This window comes from Procambarus clarkii, chromosome 27 (genome assembly GCF_040958095.1).
Source record: "Procambarus clarkii isolate CNS0578487 chromosome 27, FALCON_Pclarkii_2.0, whole genome shotgun sequence".
Classification (NCBI taxonomy): Eukaryota; Metazoa; Arthropoda; class Malacostraca; order Decapoda; family Cambaridae; genus Procambarus; species Procambarus clarkii.
Window position 1 is genome coordinate 9649834 of NC_091176.1, and position 27500 is coordinate 9677333.

The window sequence follows — 27500 nt, forward strand, 5'->3', positions numbered from 1 at the left end:
TCTCCTCCTTTGCTGCTATCAGCTCAATATGCAGGTTGCTTATTGCATTCCTCATTTCATGCATGAAATCAGTAGGGGTCCACCCCACCCCTGCTGATGTCCTCCCAAGCTTGGGCAAACATCTCCTTCATTTGGTCAATCTGACTTTTCACTGTGCCATTGGTGCAACTTCCTGCCATGTTTGTTCCTTTTCCTACTATGTTGTGATAGGGTTAGTCAGGGAGGGGCAGAGAGAGAGAGAGAGAGAGAGAGAGAGAGAGAGAGAGAGAGAGAGAGAGAGAGAGAGAGAGAGAGAGAGAGAGAGAGAGAGAGAGAGAGAGAGAGAGAGAGAGAGAGAGAGAGAGAGAGAGAGAGAGAAGAGGGGAGGGGAGAATGTGGGTGATAGTGGAGGGTTGGGGGGTGGGTGTGAGAGAAGGTGGTGGGGAGGGGGGTCAGCCGGTGGCAGGTGTGATATAGTCACATGTAGATGTGTGGGAAAATAGTACCAAGATGAGCTGTATATTGTCTCTTGAGATTCATTAGTCTTTTTACTTATATCCATGACTAATTATTTTATTAATAGAACACTGTACACCACGTGATTGACTTAAGAAGCACTTACGATCAGGTCAACCTCCCACAGTGCAAACTACGTGATTTATGAAGCGATATCGTCGTCTTGCTTTCGTCTTGATGTCAGACAGTAGGTCACTCGATTGATTGATAGAGATTAAGCCACCATAGAGGTGGCACGGGCATGAATAGCCCGTAAGTGGTAGTAGGTCAATCCTACTTCCCAGAGATATATATATATATATATATATATATATATATATATATATATATATATATATATATATATATATATATATATATATATATATATATATCACCAGAAATCACGTTCTTTTTCCCCCTTAGCACCTGTATAGCCCTTATACTACACGTTTTGACAGCTTGGTTTATTCTTCCCTATCACTATCAGAGGTAATAATGTCCTTACTGACTGAACATGACTGTGTAACCGTGGCGGCCATGGTGCCTGTCGTGGCACTGATGGCCTGGCTTCTTGACTAATTAGCACTGTCGGACACAATAGTGTGTGTGTGTGTGTGTGTGTGTGTGTGTGTGTGTGTGTGTGTGTGTGTGTGTGTGTGTGTGTGTGTGTGTGTACTCACCTATTTGTACTCACCTATTTGTGCTTGCGGGGGTTGAGCTTTGGCTCTTTGGTCCCGCCTCTCAACTGTCAATCAACTGGTGTACAGATTCCTGAGCCTACTGGGCTCTATCATATCTACATTTAAAACTGTGTATGGAGTCAGCCTCCACCACATCACTGCCTAATGCATTCCATCCGTTAACTACTCTGACACTGAAAAAGTTCCTTCTAACGTCTCTGTGGCTCATGTGGGTACTCAGTTTCCACCTGTGTCCTCTTGTTCGCGTCCCACCAGTGTTGAATAGTTTATCCTTGTTTACCCGGTCGATTCCTCTGAGGATTTTGTAGGTTGTGATCATGTCTCCCCTTACTCTTCTGTCTTCCAGTGTCGTAAGGTGCATTTCCGCAGCCTTTCCTCGTAACTCATGCCTCTCAGTTCCGGGACTAGTCTAGTGGCATACCTTTGGACTTTTTCCAGCTTCGTCTTGTGCTTGACAAGGTACGGGCTCCATGCTGGGGCCGCATACTCCAGGATTGGTCTTACATATGTGGTGTACAAGATTCTGAATGATTCCTTACACAGGTTCCTGAACGCTGTTCTGATGTTAGCCAGCCTCGCATATGCCGCAGACGTTATTCTTTTTATGTGGGCTTCAGGAGACAGGTTTGGTGTGATATCAACTCCTAGATCTTTCTCTCTGTTCGTTTCATTAAGTACTTCATCTCCTATTCTGTATCCTGTGTTTGGCCTCCTATTTCCACCACCTAGTTTCATTACTTTGCATTTACTCGGGTTGAACTTCAACAGCCATTTGTTGGACCATTCACTCAGTCTGTCTAGGTCATCTTGTAGCCTCCTACTATCGTCCTCAGTTTCAATCCTCCTCATAATTTTTGCATCATCGGCAAACATTGAGAGAAACGATTCTATTCCCTCTGGAAGATCATTTACATATATCAGAAACAGTATAGGTCCCAGGACTGACCCCTGCGGTACTCCACTTGTAACGTCTCGCCAATCTGAGACCTCACCCCTCACACTGACTCGTTGTCTCCTGTTACTTAGGTACTCCTGTATCCAACGGAGTACCTTCCCTTTCACTCCAGCCTGCATCTCCAGTTTTTTCACTAGCCTCTTGTGTGGCACTGTGTCAAAGGCTTTCTGACAATCCAAAAATATGCAGTCTGCCCACCCTTCTCTTTCTTGCCTTATTTTTGTTGCCTGGTCGTAGAATTCAAGTAACCCTGTGAGGCAGGACCTGCCATCCCTGAATCCATGTTGATGCTGTGTTACAAAGTTCTTTCGCTCCAGATGTTCCACTAGCTTTCTTCGCACAATCTTCTCCATCAACTTGCATGGTATGCAGGTTAGGGACACTGGTCTGTAATTCAGTGCCTCCTGTCTATCCCCTTTCTTGTATATCGGGACTACGTTAGCTGCTTTCCAAATTTCTGGCAGTTCCCCTGTTGCCAGTGATTTGTTATACACCATGGAGAGCGGGAGGCACAGTTCTTCTGCTCCTTCCTTTAGTATCCAAGGGGAGATTCCATCTGCACCTATAGCCTTTGTCACATCCAATTCTAGTAAACACTTCGTTACTTCCCCGCTGGTAATCTCAAACTCTTCCAGTGGTTCCTGGTTAGCTATTCCCTCTCTTATCTCTGGGATTTCTCCTAGCTCCAAGGTGAAGACCTCCTGGAATTTCTTATTCAGTTCCTCACACACTTCCTTGTCGTTTGTAGTGAATCCTTCTGCCCCTAACCTTAATTTCATAACCTGTTCCTTTACTGTTGTTTTTCTCCTGATGTGGCTATGCAGCAATTTAGGCTGAGTCTTTGCCTTGCTTGCGATGTCATTTTCGTATTGTCTTTCTGCCTCTCTTCTCATCCTAACATATTCATTCCTGGCATTCTGGTATCTTTCTCTGCTCTCCAGTGTCCTGTTATTCCTATAGTTTCTCCATGCCCTTTTACTTTGCTGCTTAGCTAGCCTACATCTCTGATTAAACCATGGGTTTCTCATCTTCATTTCACTGTTTTCCTTTTGGACTGGGACAAACTTGTTTGCTGCATCCTTGCATTTTTGCGTGATGTATTCCATCATATCTTGGGCCGTCTTTTCCCTGAGCTCTGTTTCCCATGCTATATCTGCTAGGTATTTTCTTATCTCCTCATAGTTTCCCTTTCGGTATGCTAACCTTTTGGTTTCGGTATCCCTTCTCGAGTGTGTGTGTGTGTGTGTGTGTGTGTGTGTGTGTGTGTGTGTGTGTGTGTGTGTGTGTGTGTGTGTGTGTGTGTGCGTATGTGTGTGTGTGTGTGTGTGTGTGTGTGTGTGTGTGTGTGTGTGTGTGTGTGTGTGTGTGTGTGTGTGTGTGTGTGTGTGTGTGTGTGTGTGTGTGTGTGTGTGTGTGTGTGTGTGTGTGTGTGTGTGTGTGTGTGTGTGTGTGTGTGTGTGTGTGTGTGTGTGTGTGTGTGTGTGTGCGTATGTGTGTGTGTGTGTGTGTGTGTGTGTGTGTGTGTGTGTGTGTGTGTGTGTGTGTGTGTGTGTGTGTGTGTGTGTGTGTGTGTGTGTTCGTGTGTGTGTGCGCGTATGCATTTACATTGTCAATTATTAACTGACTTTAACTAACAAAATAAAATAACATCTCGTCCCCTCCGCCGACAGACGGCCGCAGCAACCCCAACTACCCTCCCTTACCCGGCTACACCGGCTACATCCCCAAGATGAAGCCCACTGACCTGGGCATCGGCCGGACCTTCAGCGCCGCCGCCAGGAGAGGCCTGGCCCAGGTCACGGTGGCCAGGGAGCAGCGGGAGGTGCTCAACCCTCAGGTCCACGTCGCCATCCCTACCACCACACGTCAAACCACGGCGCCCTCCTAGTCCACCTGGAGGAGGAGGAGTCACACGTCCTGTCGTTCCCTGTACGGCGCCGCCCCACCACCACCACGCCCGTCATCACGCCCTCAAGGACCCACCGCCCACACGCCTACAAGCTTATCTCTCTTTCCTCCTGAGGGAGGGAAGTCAACACACGTCGTCCGCCTTAAAGAAAGTCCGAGAGAACGAGTCGCCAAGACACTCATTCTGTGTTTGCTAGTGTTCTTAAGCTTCGTATTAGTGCTTGATGAATAGTAACTCATCGTTAAGACATGCTCTTATATGTATATTATACTCTAAGTTGATATACACATCTGTACGTGCTTTCTTTATTACGGTCTAGACCGCTTCTTTACTTCTCCAGAGAACACTGCGCACGGCATTATTATTATGTCTGTAACCTCTCCTCACTCAACACAAACACGTATGTCTATTTGACAATAAGATCTCCGGTTAAATTAATAACACCCGTGATAATTATATTATATATATATATATATATATATATATATATATATATATATATATATATATACATATATATATATATATATATATATATATATATATATATATATATATATATATATATATATATATTATATATATATATATATATATATATATATATATATATATATATATATATATATATATATATATATATATATATATGTGTGTGTGTGTGTGTGTGTGTAAGGGGTACCACCTCTGGTGCAATTTTAGGGACCCATAGCCGCGGAGAAGAGAAAAAAGGATATTCAAAAAAGACCTTGTAGAGTATCGCTGATCACCTGTTGAGTATCTTATTTTATATATATTATTATTATGTTATGCTTCTTGGAATATATTCATTGAGAGTTTACTTTTTAGTCCTGGATAGTATTCAAAAGTAAACTTGCTTGTTGGTCAGTAAACTCTTGCGGTGGCGTTAACACACTCGTGTATAACATGCCTTAAATCATCACCAAACAAACAACTTGTATAGATGCATGTTTCGTAGAGTGCTTCCTGCTTAACTTTAACTACAAGCAGACTTGGGTTTTAACTCGTATATAAACGCACATTAATTACTGGCCTTGTAAATACTGTATTTTGCATGTATGTTCCATTGTAGTCCTTCTGACGACCCTTGTGTGTTCTGAGGTATGCTTACGGTTTAGTCAATGTATTCTAATATATTTATATGTTTTACATCATGTGCTGGAAATGAATGAACACGGTCAATTCAAGAACACGTTCTGAACATGAGTTCTAATCTAGACAAATAATTACCTTTATGAGTTCTAATACCGACATATGTTCGAATGAAGACATGAGTTGAGTTTCATGTTTGTAAGCAATATATATCAAACATTATTTCCTTTATAGAGGATTAAATTCACAAATATTTCGAATCCAAACTCACACAATAACTGCCATTTCTTGAAACACTGAGTTCTACTTAGATATACTACCAGCTATTCAAGTTAAAGCTGAAGCAGGAGCCACAATAAGAAGCAGATGTTTCTCACAATTTTCAGAGCTTCCTTAAGACCGTCAGACTGGAGCCTAACTCTGGCCACAAGTGTCTAGCAAGTGTTGCTTCATTATCTATCTAGGTGCTAAATCCTAGGCAGCTGACCAAGTCAACAAGCTTCCACAAGCTGAAAAGAAATCAGTTAGCTGAAGTTATTTACTAGCAAAGTAGCTGTCGTCTGTGTACTGGAGGTCTGGAGGCGGCTATTCACTAAAGGCTTCAGGAATCTGCTTTTCGTTATCAAATTGTGTTTGGAATTATATCTTATGTGGCGATGGCTTTGTGAGCACTTGACGATGGTGAGGCAAGATAGTGCGGTCGTAGACACTCAACCTCGCAAGAGAAACACTCACGTGCGACTTGATCTTCTCACTGGTGGGAGGGTAATGACCTGATCTTGTCAGTGTTGCTACTTGGTATAAGGCAGACTCGTCATCAGTAAGCTTAACACTCTCCCAAACCTGTCATTAGGAAGCTGAAGAGTACCTTAAGCTGAGTTCTGTTTAATACAACAGTTGAACCAACGGTACTACTGTTACCTTGAGGACTTGTGTAACATCAGGGTTATTAACTTCAGGATTAATGGAACAAGAGGACTGGTAACTTGTTGACTGGAGAACTTTGAGGACTGGTAACTTGTTGACTGGAGAACTTTGAGGACTGGTAACTTGTTGACTGGAGAACTTTGAGGACTGGTAACTTGTTGACTGGAGAACTTTGAGGACTGGTAACTTGTTGACTGGAGAACTTTGAGGACTGGTAACTTGTTGACTGGAGAACTTTGAGGACTGGTAACTTGTTGACTGGAGAACTTTGAGGACTGGTAACTTGTTGACTAATGTAACTTGAGGAGTGTTAACTTTGACACTGGCAAGAGCGAGCCGGGTACACCCTCTCCACCTGTGAGGTTCAAGACCCGAGAGTATCGCTGGTGCTACAAGAGTAATTGTACGTCTGTCGGACGTTGCAGATTAGGTGCCAGATTCACGAAGCAGTTACGCAAGTACATACGAAGGTGTACATCTTTTCTCAATCTTTGACGCCTTTGCTTACATATATTAAACGGATTACAAGCATGAAAACTTGCCAATCAACTGTTGTTATTGTTATAAACAGCCTCCTGGTGCTTCGGAGCCTATTAACTGTTTAATATTTGTAAACAAAGTCGCCAAAGATTGAGAAAAGATGTACAGGTTCGTAATTGCTTGCGTAACTGCTTCCTGAATCTGACACTAGGTGCGCACGTCTGTCAAATACGGTCCAGTGCGCAGGCACTAGTCACCGCACAATCTAGTGCGCACACACACACACTCTGGTAACTGCGCGGTCTCGTGCGGCCACACTAGTCACCGCAACACAGTTTAATGCACTAGTTAATAACAGTCACTCAGAAGGTTCTATTTATCTAGTGAAAAGAGAAGAATCTTCACTCATATTTTATGGTTTTAAGTTACATGCACAAATGCAGCAGTGTACTCGCCTAGTCGTGCTTGCGGGGGTTGAGCTTCGGCTCATTGGTCCCTCCTCTCTACTGTCAATCAACTGGTGTGCGTGTGTGTGTGTGTATTTATGTATTTATTATCTGTGTCTGCAGAATCGAGCTTTTAGCTCTTGGACCCCGCCTTTCTAGCCAATCTTTTTTCCTCTATTATATCTACTACATATATTTCTCTGTAACACACACGCACTCACACATACATCCCCAGGAAGCAGCTCGTAGCAGCTGTCTAACTCCCAGGTACCTATTGGTCCATAAGGGTGAAAGAAACTCTGACTATTTGTTTCCGCTTCCGCCGGGAATCGAACCTGGGCCGTTAAGATTACGACCCCCAAGCGCTGTCTTCTCAGCCGCGAGGTCCCCTATGTGTGTGTGTACTCACCTAATTGTGCTTGCGGGGGTTGAGCTCTGGCTCTTTGGTCCCGCCTCCCCGTGTGTGTGTGTGTGTGTGTGTGTGTGTGTGTGTGTGTGTGTGTGTGTGTGTGTGTGTGTGTGTGTGTGTGTGTGTGTGTGTGTGTGTGTGTGTGTGTGTGTGTGTGTGTGTGTGTGTGTGTGTGTGTGTGTATGTGTGTGTGTGTGTGTGTACATAATGTTTCCCCCTATTCACACACTGTTATCAACGGTCAAAGGACAATACGTTTTCCAGAATATACATCAAAATACGATGTATATAGCAAAGTCACAGAAATATATATATATACTTAAATGATAATATGAGGCATTAGAAACAATTCCTTTTATCTAATTATAAAAGTTGTCTTTCTGAATACGTCCAAATCTTTATACCCACTTTGTTCATGTTGATGAAGAGCCCTCTGCCCCCTCTTCACCGTCCCCTCACTTACATGTATGTCAATACATGTAAGGTGGTGGTGAGGGGGGGGGTTGTAGTCAACATATCTGTACACATATGTCAACCAACGATGAAACTCTATTGACTTTGTCATTTACTGACTTCATTTATCCGGCGTTGGTTCCCCCGTGTACATACATCCCATGACACCCTGTGTTGGCACGGGATGGCACCCATGTTGGCACTCCGTGGCACATATGACACGATTAGAGGGGGGGACCTATCGTCAATCCAGGTCTGGCACCCCCCTCCACTATGGCTTGCTTGTGGTGGCTTGTATTGCGTCTCCTGCCTGGTGTGCTTCCTGCCAAAAAAACACACACATGCACACTAACGTGTGTATTTACCTAGGTGTGTTTGTGTGTGTGTGTGTGTGTGTGTGTGTGTGTGTGTGTGTGTGTGTGTGTGTGTGTGTGTGTGTGTGTGTGTGTGTGTGTGTGTGTGTGTGTGTGTGTGTGTGTGTGTGTGTGTGTGTGTGTGTGTGTGTGTGTGTGTGTGTGTATTCAGCGAATTCTGCTTGCGAAGGTTGAGCTTCGTTTTTTTTAGTCCCTCTCTCTCTAAATGTCCAATCAACTGGTGTACAATTTTCTGAGCCTATTGAACTCTATCATATCTATATTTGAAACTGTGTACGGAGGTCTGCCTCCACCACATCACTGCCTAGTGCACTCCAATTCTTCAGCACCCTCACATGGAATTATTTTTGTCCAGTTATCTCTATATAGTGAATTTCATTTTGGAACAGTGTCCACTTATGTCAATTATTTTCGAGTGTCAGACGATCTAAATATGATCTAAATGTTCTTGTCTGCCCTATAAATTTCTCTATGTAATTTGTGTGATAATCACATCACTCCCTACCTCTTCTGTCTTCCAGCTGTATGTGTGTGTGTGTGTGTGTGAGCTTGCGTGTGAGTGTGCGTGTGTGTACTCACCTAGTTGTGCTTGCGGGGGTTGAGCTCTGGCTCTTTGGTCCCGCCTCTCAACCATCAATCTACTGGTGTACAGAAACCTTAGCTTCTAGAGCTCTATCATATCTACACCTCAAACTGTGTGTGGAGTCAGCCTCCACCACATCACTTCCTAGGGGTGTGTATGTGTGTGTGTGTGTGTTTGTGTGTGTGTGTGTGTGTGTGTGTGTGTGTGTGTGTGTGTGTGTGTGTGTGTGTGTGTGTGTGTGTGTGTGTGTGTGTGTGCTTTGAATAAGCTAACAATCAGTATTAAATATAAGTAATCAGAAACTGTGCAGCATATCAAAAGATCAAGCCTTTGCAGAATTCGACATCCTCACATTCAACCCTTTAGCACAAATGGTCGTTTTCGCAACAAATAAAAAGAATCAACTTCTTTATAACCGGTTAATTCCCCCCCCCCCTATTAGTTATTACCATAGTTCCCATATAAGAAGAAGGTCGTCAAATAATTGGTCTAGCGACATCACGAAAACAATTATCCTTATAGATTACTTGGTTGTTCCGATTACCTAATTAAGAGATGCCTTTTAGAGCTGCAGTATAGTGCTAAACTCTTGCTGCAGCGAAAACAACAATAGAGCATAAAATCCTACGGCCCCGTGAGGCCCTCGTGGTCCTTGTGGGTTCCTGTGGCAGTAAAGACCATCCTTACTCTATCCTGGGCTGCAGTAAGGTGAGCTCTTTGAACTAAGCTTGCCGCGGAATCTTCTAGTGTTTGTTAACTAGCAAACGCTAGTTAAGAGGCCCTTCTAGTAGAGGTCTGCTAGTTAGAGAGCCTTTTTGCTAGTTACATCGTAGATGGAATGATAAGGGACGAAGAGGAATGAACAATCAAAATTCTTGAAATATTATACTTAACACCCGTATGTGCATATTGGCACTATCTATTAGCCAGAGTTGCCTAACAAGCCAACTTTCCGTAAGACCTGAGAGTCTTATGCGTACTTGGCCTAGTTGTGTTGCTTTGGCCATCAGAGACGACATGTATGTCTTGCAGTGCTTTTATATTAATGTATTACACTTACTTTTTTATAAAATACTCTTTGATAAAGTTTACACAAATTATCGTGTGTATATATATATATATATATATATATATATATATATATATATATATATATATATATATATATATATGTGTGTGTGTGTGTGTGTGTGTGTGTGTGTGTGTGTGTGTGTGTGTGTGTGTGTGTGTGTTTGTGTTGTGTGTGTGTGTGTGTGTGTGTGTGTGTGTGTGTGTGTGTGTGTGGGTGAGTGAGTGAAAGAGAGACAGAGTATACATATAGATCATTTGTATGACTTATCAAAAGTATTCCAAAAGATATGTTTCTAAATTTGATTCTATTGATGCTGCGGATGTGGTTCACATAAGGTGTTTAGTAATGCTATGCTACAAGCCTTACCTCAGCTATACTGCAACGGATATGTTTTAACAAAGTATTATGGTTATTATGATGCTAATATGCAATAATGTTTTCTGTGATAATAACTTTGTATGTTTACTTTTAGAGGTGACTATGAAAGATTGTTGCAAACTTTATTTGTTAAATGTATAATACATTTTATATCAACTCGCCATATCCATATACAAATTTATTTAATATATATATTTACATTAGAATTAGTATGTCTATATCATAGGCAAGGAGTGCTTCACCTGTCCAAGAGTACATATGCTTCCGATGTTCAGTTAGTGAAGAGCCAGTATGTCTCCTCTCCTGAGAGGAAGAGGCTGCCAGTCTTGCCCTTCACTGTCTTGTAATATATATATATAGATTTAATGAAGATTTATTATATAAATGCCAGACTTTCAGTTAACAGCCTTAATGCTAAAATGTAAGTAATGTGTTAATGCAATATTCTCTCTCTCTCTCTCTCTCTCTCTCTCTCTCTCTCTCTCTCTCTCTCTCTCTCTCTCTCTCTCTCTCTCTCTCTCTCTCTCTCTCTCTCTCTCTCTCTCTCTCTCTCTCTCTCTCTCTCTCTCTCTCTCTCTCTCTCCGTTTAAACAGCAACACCAAAATATCTGAAAGATACAGCAAGAATTAAGAGTTTAGACATACCAAAGCTACCCTTCAAACACTGATCATATTATACACATCACAGCTTACATCTGGAAGCGCCCTGCTGCCAACAAGGCCGTTAGAGATGTTTCAGTTTACACAACAACTACTGTCTCTGACGATCATTCAGAATGCAGGACAAGACTACCTGGTCCTCTTGGTTGTATAACTACCTCCTTTCCATTCACTTCCGTAATATATAAGTTTCTGCAATTATACAGTTGCAATCTGTTTCCATCTGCCTCTTAATGATGCTAAGTTGCACCGTAACACTTAGTAAGAATATTGATCTAACTCTCTGGACCATATTCAATATACTAGAATATTCTATACCGTCAAAATGAATTAAAATTACATGGTTTTACAATTAAATTACAATTAAAATTACATAAATTACAATTAAATTACATAAATTTCAATTAAAATTACATAAATTACAATTAAAATTACATAAATTACAATTAAAATTACATGAATTACAATTAAAATTACATAAATTTCAATTAAAATTACATAAATTACAATTAAAATTACATAAATTACAATTAAAATTACATGGAAACTACATTTTTATGTTTAATAATAGGGCCATACTGGTAATGTTTTCGCCATCGAATATTGCCAACTTAACGACCATTGACACAGTAAAATGAGACACCTGATCGTTTAAACGCACATGTAACCATTGTCAACACTTATATGAGGGATAGATGTACGATAGATTGTCCGTTGGAGTGCCTTGTAATCATGCCTTTGGTAATTATAATGAAATTATCTGGTGCACGTGTGTGTGTATATGTGTTTTGTTTGTATGTTTGTTTGTATTTATCAAGAGTTAGTGTGTTAGTTAGTAAGGGGTGACATGATCACTACCTAAACAATCCTCAGAAGGAATAGATAGGGTAGACAAGGATAAAACTATTCAACACGGGTGGTACGCGAACAAGGGGGACACAGGTGGAAACTGAGTACCCACATGAGCCACAGGGACGTTAGAAGGAACTTTTTCAGTGTCAGAGTAGTTAACGGATGGAATGCATTAGGCAGTGATGTGGTGGAGGCTGACTCCATACACAGTTTCAAGTGTAGATATGATGGAGTCCAATAAGCTCAGGAATCTGTACACCAGTTGATTGACAGTTGAGAGGCGGGACCAAAGAGCCAAAGCTCAACCTCCGCAAGCACAAATAGGTGAGTACAAATAGGTGAGTACTAGAAGCAGCCCGTAGCAGCTGTCTAACACCCAGGTAGCTATTTACTGCTAGGTAACAGGAGTATCAGGGTTAAGGTAAGTCTGCCCATCTGTTTCCGCCGGGTGCGGGGATCAAACCCCGGTCCCTAGGTCCACGAGTCTAGAGCGCTGTTCGCTCGGCCACCCAATTTTGTGTGTGTATGTGTGTGTGTGTGTGTGTGTGTGTGTGTGTGTGTGTGTGTGTGTGTGTGTGTGTGTGTGTGTGTGTGTGTGTGTGTGTGTGTGTGTGTGTGTGTGTGTGTGTGTGTGTGTGTGTGTGTGTGTGTGTGTGTATGTGTGACTTTTTGAGTGAAAGTATATTTAGTTTTGTATCAATTTCGGACATCGTAGCGTAAATGTCCAAAACAGTGAGTCCCTGAGCATGTACAGAGAAGGATCACCATGTTAATACCGAAAAAAAAACTCTCCCATATGTAAAAAGATTAACAACCTAAATTTCTCAAGACAGAGGAAAAATTATGAGAGGAGGTAATTGGGATGTACATACACATAGTGAGCCATTAATAATATGACAGGTATACCAACACAAAATAGAAAACGAAACATTGTATACAAAATGGCAGGTTTTATTTCAGAGAAAACCTAAGAAAATATTGGTCTTTAAATAAGGGTTGTTAATTTATGGAAGAACTTACTGCGTAACATAATTATAATGTTTTAAGGGTATGATGAGTGATAATAAGGGAAAACATAATGATATGTTTTAAGGGAATGTTAAGGGTACATGTTACTGGGGGTCGGCCTGGATATATAGGAACTATAGGAATTTCCTATATAGGCTATAGGAATTGTCTCCTATGGTCTAATGCGTCTTGTCTTCACGATACCAAGCCGGATATACCCATTCATAGGGGTATTATCAGTTTTTTGAAATTATAGGTTGCCCTATTTTTGGTAGAGTTATCCCTGATGTAGAGGTTAAATAATAATTCATCATTATAAATAGGTAATTCTGGAGATGCAAGTGAATATAACCTGTTATACTACCAATTGACGTGAGTAGTGAACCACAGTGTGTAGTTGTTTTCTAGAGTATATACATTGAAAGATGTAACTAGCAACTGAATGTATATATATATATATATATATATATATATATATATATATATATATATATATATATATATATATATATATATATATATATATATATATACACTGAGACTTTACTCAAGTAATGATTTATTCAGGACTAAAATATACTTGCTGGGGTGGCCAGTAAGCTGAATAATAACCCTCCAAGGTTGATAAGGCTTAAGCCCCAACACCAAATCTTTTATTTTTAGGAAATATTCAGGAAGGATTATACTCCCCTGACGCTCAAACAATCAGGTCACGATAACTTAGCTTAACATTTGTCTATATATGATGAAATTACTACTTGTATAATGAGTGTTACTATAATGAATCATTCACGCAACAAAACGCCTTCTCCACAATGGTAAAATGTCTTCCATCGGGAAGCTGCATCGCTCTGACGCAGTAGTAAAGATCTGCAGAAAGGCAGTAAAGCGTCCCCGCAGCTCGGTCATAAATTGGTCTCAGGTCAGCATTAAAGAGGAGGTTAGGTGACGCCTGCTGCTGTACGCTAAGCTCTCTGAACCCGTCCTGGGGATGCTGGCCATGTTCAGGTGAGTAGGGACCTCAGAGGAGAGAGAGAGAGAGAGAGAGAGAGAGAGAGAGAGAGAGAGAGAGAGAGAGAGAGAGAGAGAGAGAGAGAGAGAGAGAGAGAGAGAGAGAGAGAGAGAGAGAGAGAGAGAGAGAGAGAGAGAGAGAGAGAGAGAGAGAGAGAGAGAGAGAGAGAGAGAGAGAGAGAGAGACACTCGCAGGCCAGGTAGACTCAGGCCTCCAGAACCTCCCCAGTGAATTCAATAAAGTCCCGGGTTGATCTATCGTGGATAAGACAAAAATCACAAAGAAATTAACACGTGACGAACAATGTGGAAAAGTGTATAAACACGCAGGAAGAAGCAACAAGAAAGAGCACATTCGAGTTCATTAATACATTAACAAAAGTCTAATCAATGCAATACAATACCTGAATATATGGGAGGAAAAGGGAAAGTGATATGTGGGAGAAAAAGCAATGTTGTAATGTGGCGTGAGGCATTATCACGGACTATTCTGGCCGGATGTAACGTGGCTCCCATTAACAGCACAAAAGTGCCGCTTTGGCCCTCGCAGTGTGAAAATTGCTCAGAATGGAAAAAATAATCATACGAAAAATTAACACAATTTACTCTGATATTAATAATGAGCACATGAAAGATATCTGAAACTCCTGATAAAATACACTTGATATCGCGCCAAACCTGTCTCCTGAATCCCATATCATTTTCCATTTTATCAAGAAAATCCCATTTTATCAAGAAAAAGGATAACAATTATACATGAATAGACTTGAAACAAATCCACAAGGGCCGTATGAGGATTCGAACCTACGTCCGAGATCATCCCAGACGCTGCCTTTATCGACTGAGCTACGACATGGTCAAAAGAGTTGAAACCGAAGTTTTACTGAACTTACTGGATCCTGCAGCCTCTCCGAGACACAAACCAGGGTTTAACACAACTTCCCCATGCACTCGAGCTGGGTTGAACGTCTGGGTTGGCTGACACATATAGATGATATGCAGTGATGTAACACGAAGGTGAGTAGGAAGAGGCAGTCTCCTCTGCTATGCTGGGGAATTACGGGACATTGTGTAATATTGGTTCATGAACATAAGAACAAGAGAAAACTGTTGACCAGACCACACACTAGAAAGTGAAGGGACGACGACGTTTCGGTCCGTCCTGGACCATTATCAAGTCTCATCGACTTGAGAATGGTCCAGGACGGACCGAAACGTCGTCGTCCCTTCACTTTCTAGTGTGTGGTCTGGTCAACATAGTTCAGCCACATTATTGTGACTCATCGCCAGCAAGAGAGAACTGCAAACGACCTAATGTTCCTTAGCCTATCATTAGTGTAGTATCAATTCTCCTGTAGGTAGGAGCAGCAGTCAGTTCTCATGTGTAGCATCAATTATCCTGAAGCTAACAGCAGCGAATCATCAATATTTCTGAGGAATCATTTATAGAATCGACTTTTTCATTTGTTTTAATTTGTTAAAAGCTTTGGCAATACATAAAAATATGACTGGATTGCAAACTGATACGTATTCACTGTATATACATGTACTGTATATGCAGCTGCTCTTGAAGACGATCTTAAGGTAACTATCCCACATTTCTTATTATGAAGTAACGACGCTCTATCAGCCTTGTGGCAGTAGTAGTTTATCAAAATTCATATCAATGTAGAGTTACTCTATACTTTCAGGGGTAAATACGAATGAAAATAACAGAAGTGAACAATAACTTTTATTTATGACCTTAAATATAAACATATTTCAAATGGAAATCGCATTGCTATAGTTAGCACACCTCTCAGTGTTATATGTTTGCAGTATGTTCAGAAATCTGTTTCAGAGGTGATGGGAGAGCATTTATAATGGTCTTGATTGCAAGTGTTAATCTGAGTGAGATACATTTCAGGATGATTAATATTTACGGAGAGAAAAATGTGTCATTGACAATGCAAAATGTGTTAATGGAAATGTTTCCAACTAGTGTTCATGATGTGGCTCGACCTCGTCAAGTTAACGAGCCCCAATATGACCTCTGGATCTCAAGGTGGTTAGTTTAACCCCGTTGTTAACCTCTGTTGGGCTTCTAAGTGAAGCCCAATAGACACCCCAATATGACACCCCCCCCCCCATATAAACTCATCGAGGTGGGACTAACCACACTATGGCCATTGGATCTCTCCAGCACATTGTAAACAAAGTGCTGGTGTGTAGTAATGTATGACTCCTGTGGACACCTGCGACCTCACAGACGAGCAAGGAGTCTGCAGATTTAGATATGAATCCTTCCTCACTACGGCCGTGCAGCTGCCTGCACTTTGAAGCCTCGCCACACCTCGCCACGTCTCGCCACGTCTCGCCATCATCCTCCTGACCTCGTCATCATCCTCCTGTCCTCGTCATCGTCCTCCTAACCTCGCCCCAAGCAACTTTCATAGTTATTCTTCACTCTAAAACCTATTAAGTGAAAAGCATATCCACGCTGATAAAAGAGGCACAAAGAGCAACACATAAGTGACTCAGCAACCAAAGCTTTGCTTCGGCAGTAACTTTTTTTGATGTACAAAGTGTATTGAAGACCAGAGGACCGTAGATAAATAAAAAGCTGCATTAACAAAGGTTTTTAATAAATGCCTTTTTTTTTTACTAAAGTTTTGATGTTTTTATTAACAATAAACCTCATACATTGGCGGAAAATGATCCGCTTATAGATTCTTATCTCCATCTAAGACTTTCCTCAAGAGTGGACACCAGACCTCAGCGCCAGACAGATCTGGTGGACTCCTGCCATGCCAGCCCTGGAAACACAAACCGAAACTGTCTCTATTTTCCGCTTGTTACAACTTGTAATAAAGTTGTTACATCTTGGCTGAACGTGTTTATGACGTATTAGAACGTTGTTACAACTTGCTATATTGGTTGTTATAACTGGTTAGGAGGTGTTAAAACTTGTTCGAACGTTGTACCAACGTTGTAGTTTCGGTGTGTGTTTGGCAGGGCATGGAGTTGCTGCTCGAGGTTGTTACTTGTTCTACTTTCACCCGAAGCCCTCGTGGCTAATACCTCCGATACCCAAAAGATATAATATAATGATAAAATGATATAATGATATAATATTACACTTAATTCTTCAAGTGTTCTCAAGACCATATATGAACCAATAAAACCAGTGAAACCATTGGTCAAGTTCGCTTCTCTACTCTTCTGAATGTCTATTATCAATCAGATGATAAATAGGTGGCCTATTTTGCTGCAAATATTGTAAACTGTTCAGAGTTGGAGGAAAATTATTAGATGATAATAAACCCGTTTACACCTTTATGTGGATTTGTGTTCAATAATAACAACTGCTGTTATTGAAGAAAGCTAAACAGAAAAAGATATTAAATTACTGTGCCTCGTGCGTGCCATAAGTAAGAATCTGTTTGTTTAATTTTTTTTGGCACTAAATTAGTGGAATGTCACTAAGCCTATTACACTGCCAGCTGCAGTATATCTAAAGTTAGCTGATGCCACATGAAGTGAAGTAAATAACTTCTCCATCTAAGAAAACTGATGCAACTAACACTATATAAAATGAACGGTGCAGAACGGAGGCGTCTCGCAATAAAAGACCAAGTTTGCGAATATTTGAGATGAAAGGCCATGACAATTTTTAGTTCTTAATCTCCTTCTTTCGTTTCTGGATAACGACACAATACCGGCTCAGAAAACGAGTGTCTTTCCTTGTGAGGATCTGAGGATCTTCTCAAACACTTACCTTTGTTGGACCATCGCTAAGGGAACCACACTAACGATGAATTACCAGAACTTTTACTTATTAGAACCTAACAATCTCTACTTCTTATAACACTTTTCTTCGCTAATCTCCCCGTAAGAGAAGCACACCAGTTCACATTATGAGAACTGTAAGGATTGAAGGTGTTCTGTAGGATTAATTAGTACCTAAGGTAATGTTTCTCTCCTACACGAATTTCCACAACTATCTAGGCCTTCTTGGGCGGCTCCTTCGGCACCGGCTTTGGGGCGACATCTACAGTCTCGTCGAAAGGGTTTTTGCGGTTCTTCCGACGAAGGACGTATTTCTGATGCACTCTCTTCATGTCCATGATGTCCTTCATCTCCTCTCTCTCCTCGTCCTGCAGCCAAGGGGACAGTGGTTAAGAAAGATGTGGAGGTTAGTGACCACATCTACGTGAGTACACACACACACACTTGCACCCTCACACACAGAAGAAAATGTATATATGTTGGTTAGCAATGTAAATGTCTGGCCACGTCTGTGGTTTAAAATAATAATAATAAAAAAATCTCACATACACACACGTAAGAGGACAGACAGAGCCAGAGGACATCTACATCATACGAGACGGTAGCTTCAGGAATCAGAAAGAAAGAAAGAAGTGGTAGTGGAATTAGAAAGAAGACGAAGATCCTAAGATCCGCAATTTTATCCACTCTGGGAGTGGATATAGTTCCGAAACTCACACCGGAGGCACACATAAAGAGAATAACATCGGCAGCATATGGGACGCTAGCAAATATAAGAACATCGTTTAAGAACTTGAATTAGGACTCATTTACAGCAATCTATATAACATTTGATGTGTAGATTGAGAGAGAGAGAGAGAGAGAGAGAGAGAGAGAGAGAGAGAGAGAGAGAGAGAGAGAGAGAGAGAGAGAGAGAGAGAGAGAGAGAGAGAGAGAAGGGGTAAGAGAGAGAAAGGGAGAGAGAGAGAAGGGGAGAGGGAGAGAAGGGGTAAGAGAGAGAGAGAGAGAGAGAGAGAGAGAGAGAGAGAAGGGGTGAGAGAGAGAAGGGGAGAGAGAGAAGGGGAGAGAGAGAGAGAGAGAGAGAGACAGAGAGAGAGAGAGAGAGAAAGAGAGACAGACAGACAGACAGACAGACAGACAGACAGACAGACAGACAGACAGACAGACAGACAGACAGACAGACAGACAGACAGACAGACAGACATACAGACAGACAGAGACAGAGAACCAATTATGATCTAATTATCAAGCAGAAATGGCTACTCACATATCTCATTTCATTAGTGTGAGTCCCACACATCTCGCTTATCTATCATAATGTCAGGTTCTATCCTAAATTATCACCTATTAAGTTCAGCATGGCCTTTATGCATGTTTATTGACAACACACACACACAGCAGAGTGCTCACAGCTGAAGGAACACGCTTGCAGCGCCTCCACGAAGAATCCAAGAGATTGTGATGGTGCATGATTGTGGTTGACATGGAACTACCATGATTTTGGTTGAGAGAGAACTACCATGATTGTGGTTGAGAGAGAACTACCATGATTGTAGTTGAGAGAGAACTACCATGATTGTGGTTGAGAGAGAACTACCATGATTGTGGTTGAGAGAGAACTACCATAATTGTGGTTGAGAGAGAACTACCATGATTGTAGTTGAGAGAGAACTACCATGATTGTTGTTGGCAGGGAACTACCATGATTGTGGTTGAGAGAGAACTACCATGATTGTGGTTGAGAGAGAACTACCATGATTGTAGTTGAGAGAGAACTACCATGATTGTAGTTGAGAGAGAACTACCATGATTGTGGTTGACAGGGAACTACCATGATTGTGGTTGACAGAGAACTACCATGATTGTGGTTGAGAGAGAACTACCATGATTGTGGTTGACAGAGAACTACCATGATTGTAGTTGAGAGAGAACTACCATGATTGTGGTAGACAGAGAACTACCATGATTGTGGTTGAGAGAGACCTACCATGATTGTGGTTGAGAGAGAACTACCATGATTGTAGTTGAGAGAGAACTACCATGATTGTAGTTGAGAGAGAACTACCATGATTGTAGTTGAGAGAGAACTACCATGATTGTAGTTGAGAGAGAACTACCATGATTGTAGTTGAGAGAGAACTACCATGATTGTAGTTGAGAGAGAACAGACCTCTCTATCCACTCCATGGAAACTTGAACATCATATATATTGATAAAACAGGATAGAACAAAATCTTTAAAAATAAAATCTTTCAAAATACTGCGTTATATTTCACCCTTCTTCTTCTTCTTCTTCTTCTTCTAGGTGAAGTGCAGACCAAAAGCAAAGGCCGCTTCTTGAAGCCTGAAAAGTCATGTTGCTAAAGATATAACGATAGCAGGTTTTCCTGCTATCTTTTTCCTTTTTATTTTCCTTATTTTCCTTATTTATTTATTTATTTTCCTTATTTCCTTTTAAATATTTTCCCAGAGATCAGTTAGCCTCTGGAACTGCGTGGGTTGCCGAAGAGAATGAAAATATATTATACATACATACATGCATACATAGAGCAGACAGGCATACATACACATATACATACATATAGGAGGAGGAAGAGAGGAGGCAGGAGGTGGTTGTACTGACCTCCTGGTGAAGGCGAAGCACCAAGGCTCTCCTGCCGTCGGACATGGGTTGTGAGTAGGTCATAAGGTGCTTCAGGCGTTCCTCGGGACTCAGGCCTCTCTCCACCACCAGCACGATGCGCGCCCACTGTCAGGGTGAGAGTGGCAGTGTATGGGGCCTGCTATGGGGGAGGGGGAGAGAGAGAGAGAGAGAGAGAGAGAGAGAGAGAGAGAGAGAGAGAGAGAGAGAGAGAGAGAGAGAGAGAGAGAGAGAGAGAGAGAGAGAGAGAGAGAGAGAGAGAGAGAGAGAGAGAGAGAGAGAGAGAGAGAGAGAGAGAGAGAGAGAGAGAGAGAGAGAGAGAGAGAGAGAGAGAGGAGGAGTATGGTGTACGCTGTGAGGGAGAAAGATAGTATGCCAATTTTAGCCTCCACCACCTTCTTACTTAACTTGTTCCATCCGTCTACCACTCTTTTTCAAAATTAAACTTTCTAATATATTTTTCTGTGTGTGTGTGTGTGTGTGTGTGTGTGTGTGTGTGTGTGTGTGTGTGTGTGTGTGTGTGTGTGTGTGTGTGTGTGTGTGTGTGTGTGTGTGTGTAATTACCTAAGTGTAGTTGCAGGATGAGAGCTATGCTCGTGGCGTCCCGTCTTCCCAGCACTCTTTGTCATATAACGCTTTGAAACTACTGACGGTCTTGGCCTCCACCACCTTCTCACTTAATTTGTTCCAACCGTCTACCACTCTATTTGCGAAAAAAAAGTATTATTCTCATTGCGTTTGAACTCGCGACTTCCAAAACACCAGCCACTCACCTTACCACCCAGCCACCATAGAATTAAAACTGTCTGTTCTGTGTCGAAGCTGTAGCGTCTTGGGGTCGATTAGAACTGCCTACGCCGAGTACTACATTCTTGACTGTAGAAATTGTACTGTCGACTATTCGTGTGTGTGTGTGTTCTCACAAAGTTGTACTCACCTAGATGTGCTTGCGGGGGCTGATCTTTGGTCCCGCCTCTCAACTGTCCCAGCAATAAATAATGACAATGCTCTCTATATTTATATATATCAAAAGGATTGCGTCAGCACTTCCAATAATAGGTCCTTGGCATGCAGTGTCAGCTATTCTCTCCTCTCTCCTTCCCCTCCCCCTACCTCTTGTTCCAACTCTCCCCCCTCCTCTCTCCCTCCCTCCCTCCCTCCCTCCCTCCTTCCCTTCTCTACCCCCCCCCCCTTCTCCTTCCCTCTATGGCTGTATGCAGGACTTGTGATCAAGTTCATCGCGGACGACCTTCACGCTGGTAAGGGGGAGACGCGTGGCTCGCCCCTCACGTGGCGGGCGAAGCAGGTGAGGGAACTCACCCCTCATCTCGACAGGTGTGGGGACTCACCCCTCACCTCGACAGGTGAGAGGTGAGAGGTGAGAGGTGAGGGGACTCTCCCCTCAGTTCACGAGGCGGTGTCGTCCCGCCTGGACCCACATAACAGGTTTTTCAAATATGATTTTTTGAAGGGGGAAAAAGAACGGGATTTCAGGCATAAATAAATAATACATAATTAATCGGGAATTAAATATCATGTTAAATTGAGAGAGAGAGGGGGAGAGAGAGAGAGAGAGAGAGAGAGAGAGAGAGAGAGAGAGAGAGAGAGAGAGAGAGAGAGAGAGGGAGAGAGAGAGAGAGAGAGAGAGAGAGAGAGAGAGAGAGAGAGAGAGAGAGAGAGAGAGAGAGAGAGAGAGAGAGAGAGAGAGAGAGAGAGAGAGAGAGAGAGAGAGAGAGAGAGAGAGAGAGAGAGAGAGAGAGAGAGAGAGAGAGTGGGAGAGGGAGAGTGTGCTAGAGACAAAGAGAGCTCCTAACCCCTCCCACTAAAGCATGATCAACCCTTCCACCTCTAACTCTCACTGACACTTGATCAGTCAATCATCATCGACTCACCTGTCTCATCCACTCGTTCTTCATCTCCGCGATGCGCTCGTAGGTGTTGCCCATCATGGCGATGAGCAAGTTGATGAGTAACAGGGACACGATGGCCATGAAAATCATGAACAGTACCTGAGGAAGGAGAGCGGTGATGAACAGCCCGTGGCTGGGTGGCTAAGGGCGGGTGGCTGAGGGTGAGTGGCTGTTGGTGAGTGGCTGTGGGTGGGTGGCTGAGGGCGGGTGGCTGAGGGCGGGTGGCTGAGGGTGGGTGGCTGAGGGTGAGTGGCTGTGGGTGGGTGGCTTAGGGTGGTTGGAGGCAGAGAGGTGTATGTTACAAGTTTAAAACAATCATACCTTAAGTTACTCAAATTTATGTAGAAAATTCTGAGCAGACATGATCACCACATGCAAAATTCTCAATAGAATAGACAGAGCAAACTATCTGAAATGAGTGATGCATTATCGAAGAAAGTAAGTACCCAGACGACCCACAGAGGCATTAATACTAATAATAATTAATAATAATAATTAGAAAAAAATATTTTCAGTCATAATATTTGAGAATAGAGATAATGTTGTACGAAGAGGCGTGTCGGAGCCAGCGCCACAGAACACTTTAAGGTGCGACACAGACCAAATAGCTTGGGAACTGCGCACCAGTCGATTTAAAAAGTCGTGAGGCGGAACCAAAGAGACGAAGCTCAATCCCTGCTAGAAAAATTAGGTGATTAATAGAGTCTTTCCAGGTGTTACTACCTTGAACCAACACATGTAAAGAGGATTAGAGGGAATCCATTTTCTGCTAAAGTCGCTAATCCTGTCCACTCTCAGTCATCCTATTCATAGGATGCTCTTACCTCCTCCTCCTCCTCCTTCTCGGCTGCCTCGCTCTCACCGCTTGAGTTCTTTATATCCGCAGTTACCTCCTTTACCTGCGGTTACCTCCTTTACCTGTGTTTACCTCCATTCATTCACCTTTCCAAAATTACCTCTCCCAAATTAGCATTCCATTTCTCACCTTGTTCATAGGGGGTAACTTTATTCCATATTTCTCCCACCCTCAGTTATTATAGTATGTCCTCGTGAGGTATACTGATGTAGTATATCAATACAAATGCAGCTCTGGGGGACTGTGCGCTCCAAATATATGCTACATTAGACATACCACAAATACACTGAGTAGACGTCTTACACTTCATCTCCAAGACGGAGGTATTGAGCAACATCTTTCATAACACTACAACATCTTTCTCAATCGCCAAGACATAGTGCAAGATTCGACAGTAATCACATGCACCGACGACCGTAGGAGGCCTCGTGTGCTTGAAGCTGTCTTCACTCGGGAGCTGACACCAGTCTTCAACATCCAGATGAATTCGACTTCGAAAACTTGGATGGTGTACTGCTCCACTCAAGTGAAGTTGTTCGGGAATTATTTACAGCATCTGGTACCTCTATCTTCACTCCCTTTATCACCTTTCCCTCTTCCTGGTCTCTAATTGGTTATCTCATTCATCTCACGCATTGTGTCCCCTCACATTCTCATATCCCTTCCTGCGGCACATGAAGAACAGTCCCCACGGGAGTTGCAGGTGAGTGGCAGGTGAAGTTGTTATATTAAATAAGTTTATAGGAGAAATGAGATAACGAGAGGGGGAAGGTGCCAGAGAGAAAGTTACTGGTCATGATGCCTTTGGCCGATGATTCTTTTCCTGAACTCTCTCTCTCTCTCTCTCTCTCTCTCTCTCTCTCTCTCTCTCTCTCTCTCTCTCTCTCTCTCTCTCTCTCTCTCTCTCTCTCTCTCTCTCTCTCTCTCTCTCTCTCTCTTTCTCTCTCTCTCTCTCTCTCTCTCTCTCTCTCTCTCTCTCTCTCTCTCTCTCTCTCTCTCTCTCTCTCTCTCTCTCTCTCTCTCTCTCTCTCTCTCTCTCTCTCTCCCTTCCCCTCTCTCTCTCTCTCTCTTTCAACACCGACCTGCTGGCATCCAAATACAGCCTCGAGTAGCGGAAGTTTCACTATATACAAAGAACTCCACCCAAGTTCCTCGGCATCTAATCAAATAAATTGACAGACAGTACAGCGTATTTCTCCTGAGGAAGTGAACATTCGCCTTGAAGACTATTGATCGAGCCCCTTGTGAGTAGCGAAGTCGGTTACTGTAATGAGATTCAGCCGGTTTATTGCCCCGGAAAGACGGTGAAAGGTTAAGATGGTTATGAGAAGCAATAACTCAACCCATTCTTGCTGTGCTCGGATCGGGGTCAACACTTCTGGTGGTAACTAACCAAGACCAGAATAAGGGAGCCAACGCGTGATAAATGGGCCAATAAAGGCCGTTAGTAAGGCCATGAAGTCAACAGGTGATAAATAGATGATGTGAGTTATTATCTCGTACAACAGTTATGGTTCGCGGGGCAGTTAAGTCGTGGGTATTGCCACTGGGATAGATCCCTGGTCTGGTGCCACTGGACCACTGATGCCATGGTGCCTCTGGTGCCATTGGGCTACTGTTGACAAATAAGAAAAATACAAATTTAGCTTTAGAACAGTAATACAATTTAACTACCTGAACGAAGACGGGGCAGACGTCAACTCCATACTCGAAACAAAGCTCGAGATTCATAGCAGTAAACAAGCGACAGCTGAAAATAAGGCTGGGTCCAAGAGCTCAAGCTTGATCCAGCCGGCACAAGCAGATAAGTACAAGTACGTAAGTACAAAACTTAACTACAAGTCTGATACTGAGGATGACGGAACTCAGCGAAAATCAAGATTAGTGGAACTCGACCTAATGAGATTAGAAGGAGCTCTAAAGGAAACATGATCACGTTACACAAAATACTAAAAAGACGAGGCAATATTAATGAAAGGGCAGAGGTGAGAGTTGGAAGCACAAATGAAAGAGCAGAGTTGGAAGTGAAAGTAATGAAGAACATGTACAGACACAGATGAAAGAGCAGGTAGGAGCCCAACGGTAAATCAAGCAGGTAAGGCACTCAATACCAGTGTTACTTGTCTGCACGAAGAGAAGTGAGAGAAAATACCACTGTAGTAAACAGATAATTGTTTAGAAGGCTGAGCTGAGGAACTGACGCTCCTCTCTGTAGGCACACACAAAGTTCAGTACATCTAGGTGAGTATGGTACACTTAGGTGAGTACGATACATCTAGGTGAGTATGGTACACTTAGGTGAGTACGATACATCTAGGTGAGTAGAGTACATCTTGGTGAGAACAGCACATCTTGGTGAGAACAGCACATCTTGGTGAGAACAGCACATCTTGGTGAGAACAGCACATCTTAGTGAGAACAGCACATCTTGGTGAGAACAGCACATCTTAGTGAGAACAGCACATCTTGGTGAGAACTTACCTTGCCAGTAATCTCGTGGTCAGTGCACTCTAGAGCACTGTAAATATCCCCAAAGTTCCCCAGAGACATGATGAACATCTGCATGACACTCTCGGCCGCCGTGGGCATGGGGTTGGACGTGCACTGCGACTTGTCCTCCAGGTCTTGAAACGAGCTGAAGATGATGTAGTAAGCTGTCGGAGGCAACAGGTGTACAAGGGGGAGTCATACGAATACTATTACCACAAATATATATATATATATATATATATATATATATATATATATATATATATATATATATATATATATATATATATATATATATATATATATATATATATGCCAATGACTTCAGAATAGACATTATTAACAACTAAAAATGGCTCTAATAAAAAAAAACGTACTTCTAGCAGGTTTGGGTACTCACCCTGAGAGAAGCCCATGATGAAGACGAAGTAGATGGTGACGAACCTAAGGAGGTCACCCACCAGCATGGTGTAGATCATCGTCACGAAGGGCCCTACAGTCTTGAACCCTCTGTAGAGACATCATTCAATGCATTAAACTCGCTTTTCACCTTTATTGGAAAAGGTAGCCTAGGGCCCCAAAAATTTTGAAGCCTGTCATATGGATGAAAGTCTGAACCCTCCATTTGTTTGAAGCCGGTCGTATAGTTAAAAAGTCTGAATCGGAATTAAAATTTTGAGGCAGACCGTATATTTGGAAGTTTGAAATTCTGAACCCAGAAGTTTGAAGTCGATCTTGTAAAGCGTTTGCATTCGTAATCTTGTCTTGAAATCTCTTTACATATTACCGTCTCGACTACGTGATGTACCGCACCCAGTTATGTAAAGAGGAGATCTTCTCATATCAAAAGACTCTCTCATACTTACTTCCCGTCTTTCAGAAACTCTTTCAGAATATGTAGAGAGGGTGGGAACGAGGTGTCAAAGGACATTTTGTGACGTGCACCGCTTCTGCCACGATAAAAGCCGTAACACGATGAATATGTAACTAGGGTGAAAATTGTTGCCTAAGAGATTTGATCACATCATGGAAATGAATTGACTTACGATAAAACACAGCCGCGATACTGTCAGAGATTCTTGGCAGTTTCTGATTTTTCAAAGAGACATCTTGGAAAATGTCAATTGAATTTTCTAAGATTTCAGATTTTCAAGAACGTTGTGAACAGTTTAAAACAGTTGTGCTGAAACAGATGTAACATAATTTAACTACATTTCAATTATAAATTACAAAAGATTTACAGAATCTCTTATTGATTCAGACCTTCTTAAAAATTTACTGGGTAAAGCCACTATGAAAACTGCATCTTGCAGTACATATATTTCAACAAAATACACTCGTGTTTAACAGTGCATGCATGAAAAGTGCAATGCTCCATTTGTTTTCAAAATATATTTGTAGTAGGGATTTAACGTCGGTGTTGCAATTCATTTAACTGTGAGAAAATCTGAAATGTCTGTTAACACTAGTCGAGCAGTCATTTGCACCAGTGCATCAGTGCACCAGTGCACCAGTGCACCAGTGCATCAGTGCACCAGTGCACCAGTGCATCAGTGTACCAGTGCACCAGTGCAACAGTGCACCAGTGCACCAGTGCACCAGTGCACCACGGAAGTAAGCCAAAGAGATTATCTAAGGCGTTTAAATAATCATGCGACACGAGCCGCTAGCTACTTCGACGGAACCTAAACTCACTTCAGGAACAGACTATAAGCCCCAGGCCTCTCTCCACCACCCTCGTGCTGAAGAATACTAAGCAAGGTCCCATATAACTCCTGACGTACCTGCAGAAGAAGAGGAAGTACGGTCCGGTACACAGCATCACCATGACAGCCACCAGGTCCTCCGCCTCATTCATGCACAGCGCCCTCAGAGCCCCCATCACCATCACCATGATGCAGGCCAGCAGAAACAGCACTCGGGAGGGAACCGTACTCTGCCAGACGGAAAGACAACTGAAGAACCGACCCGACAGGAAAACTACATACATTTGTCCTATTTAGGAGGGCCAAGGAGCGTGTGTGTGT

General features: G+C 42.4%; 2 protein-coding genes across 2 annotated transcripts in view; one reads left to right on the forward strand and one right to left on the reverse strand.

Annotated features, from left to right (window-relative positions):
- The window catches only part of LOC138369122 (sperm-associated microtubule inner protein 5-like), a 50730-nt gene extending 46245 nt beyond the window's left edge, over positions 1–4485 (forward strand). The window contains exon 5 of the mRNA XM_069332063.1: positions 3804–4485. Within this exon, the coding sequence (XP_069188164.1) occupies positions 3804–4021 (218 nt within the window). The 3' untranslated portion in view covers positions 4022–4485. The remainder of the gene's footprint in view (positions 1–3803) is intronic.
- An 11924-nt stretch (positions 4486–16409) lies between these two features.
- nan (transient receptor potential cation channel subfamily V member nanchung) overlaps positions 16410–27500 on the reverse strand; it is a 58147-nt gene continuing 47056 nt past the window's right edge. The window contains exons 16-21 of the mRNA XM_069332317.1: positions 27258–27409; positions 25874–25983; positions 25465–25637; positions 22110–22226; positions 20200–20325; positions 16410–17944 (exon numbers count right to left, since the gene is read on the reverse strand). Coding sequence (XP_069188418.1) covers positions 17792–17944; positions 20200–20325; positions 22110–22226; positions 25465–25637; positions 25874–25983; positions 27258–27409 — 831 coding nt within the window. The 3' untranslated portion in view covers positions 16410–17791. The remainder of the gene's footprint in view (positions 17945–20199; positions 20326–22109; positions 22227–25464; positions 25638–25873; positions 25984–27257; positions 27410–27500) is intronic.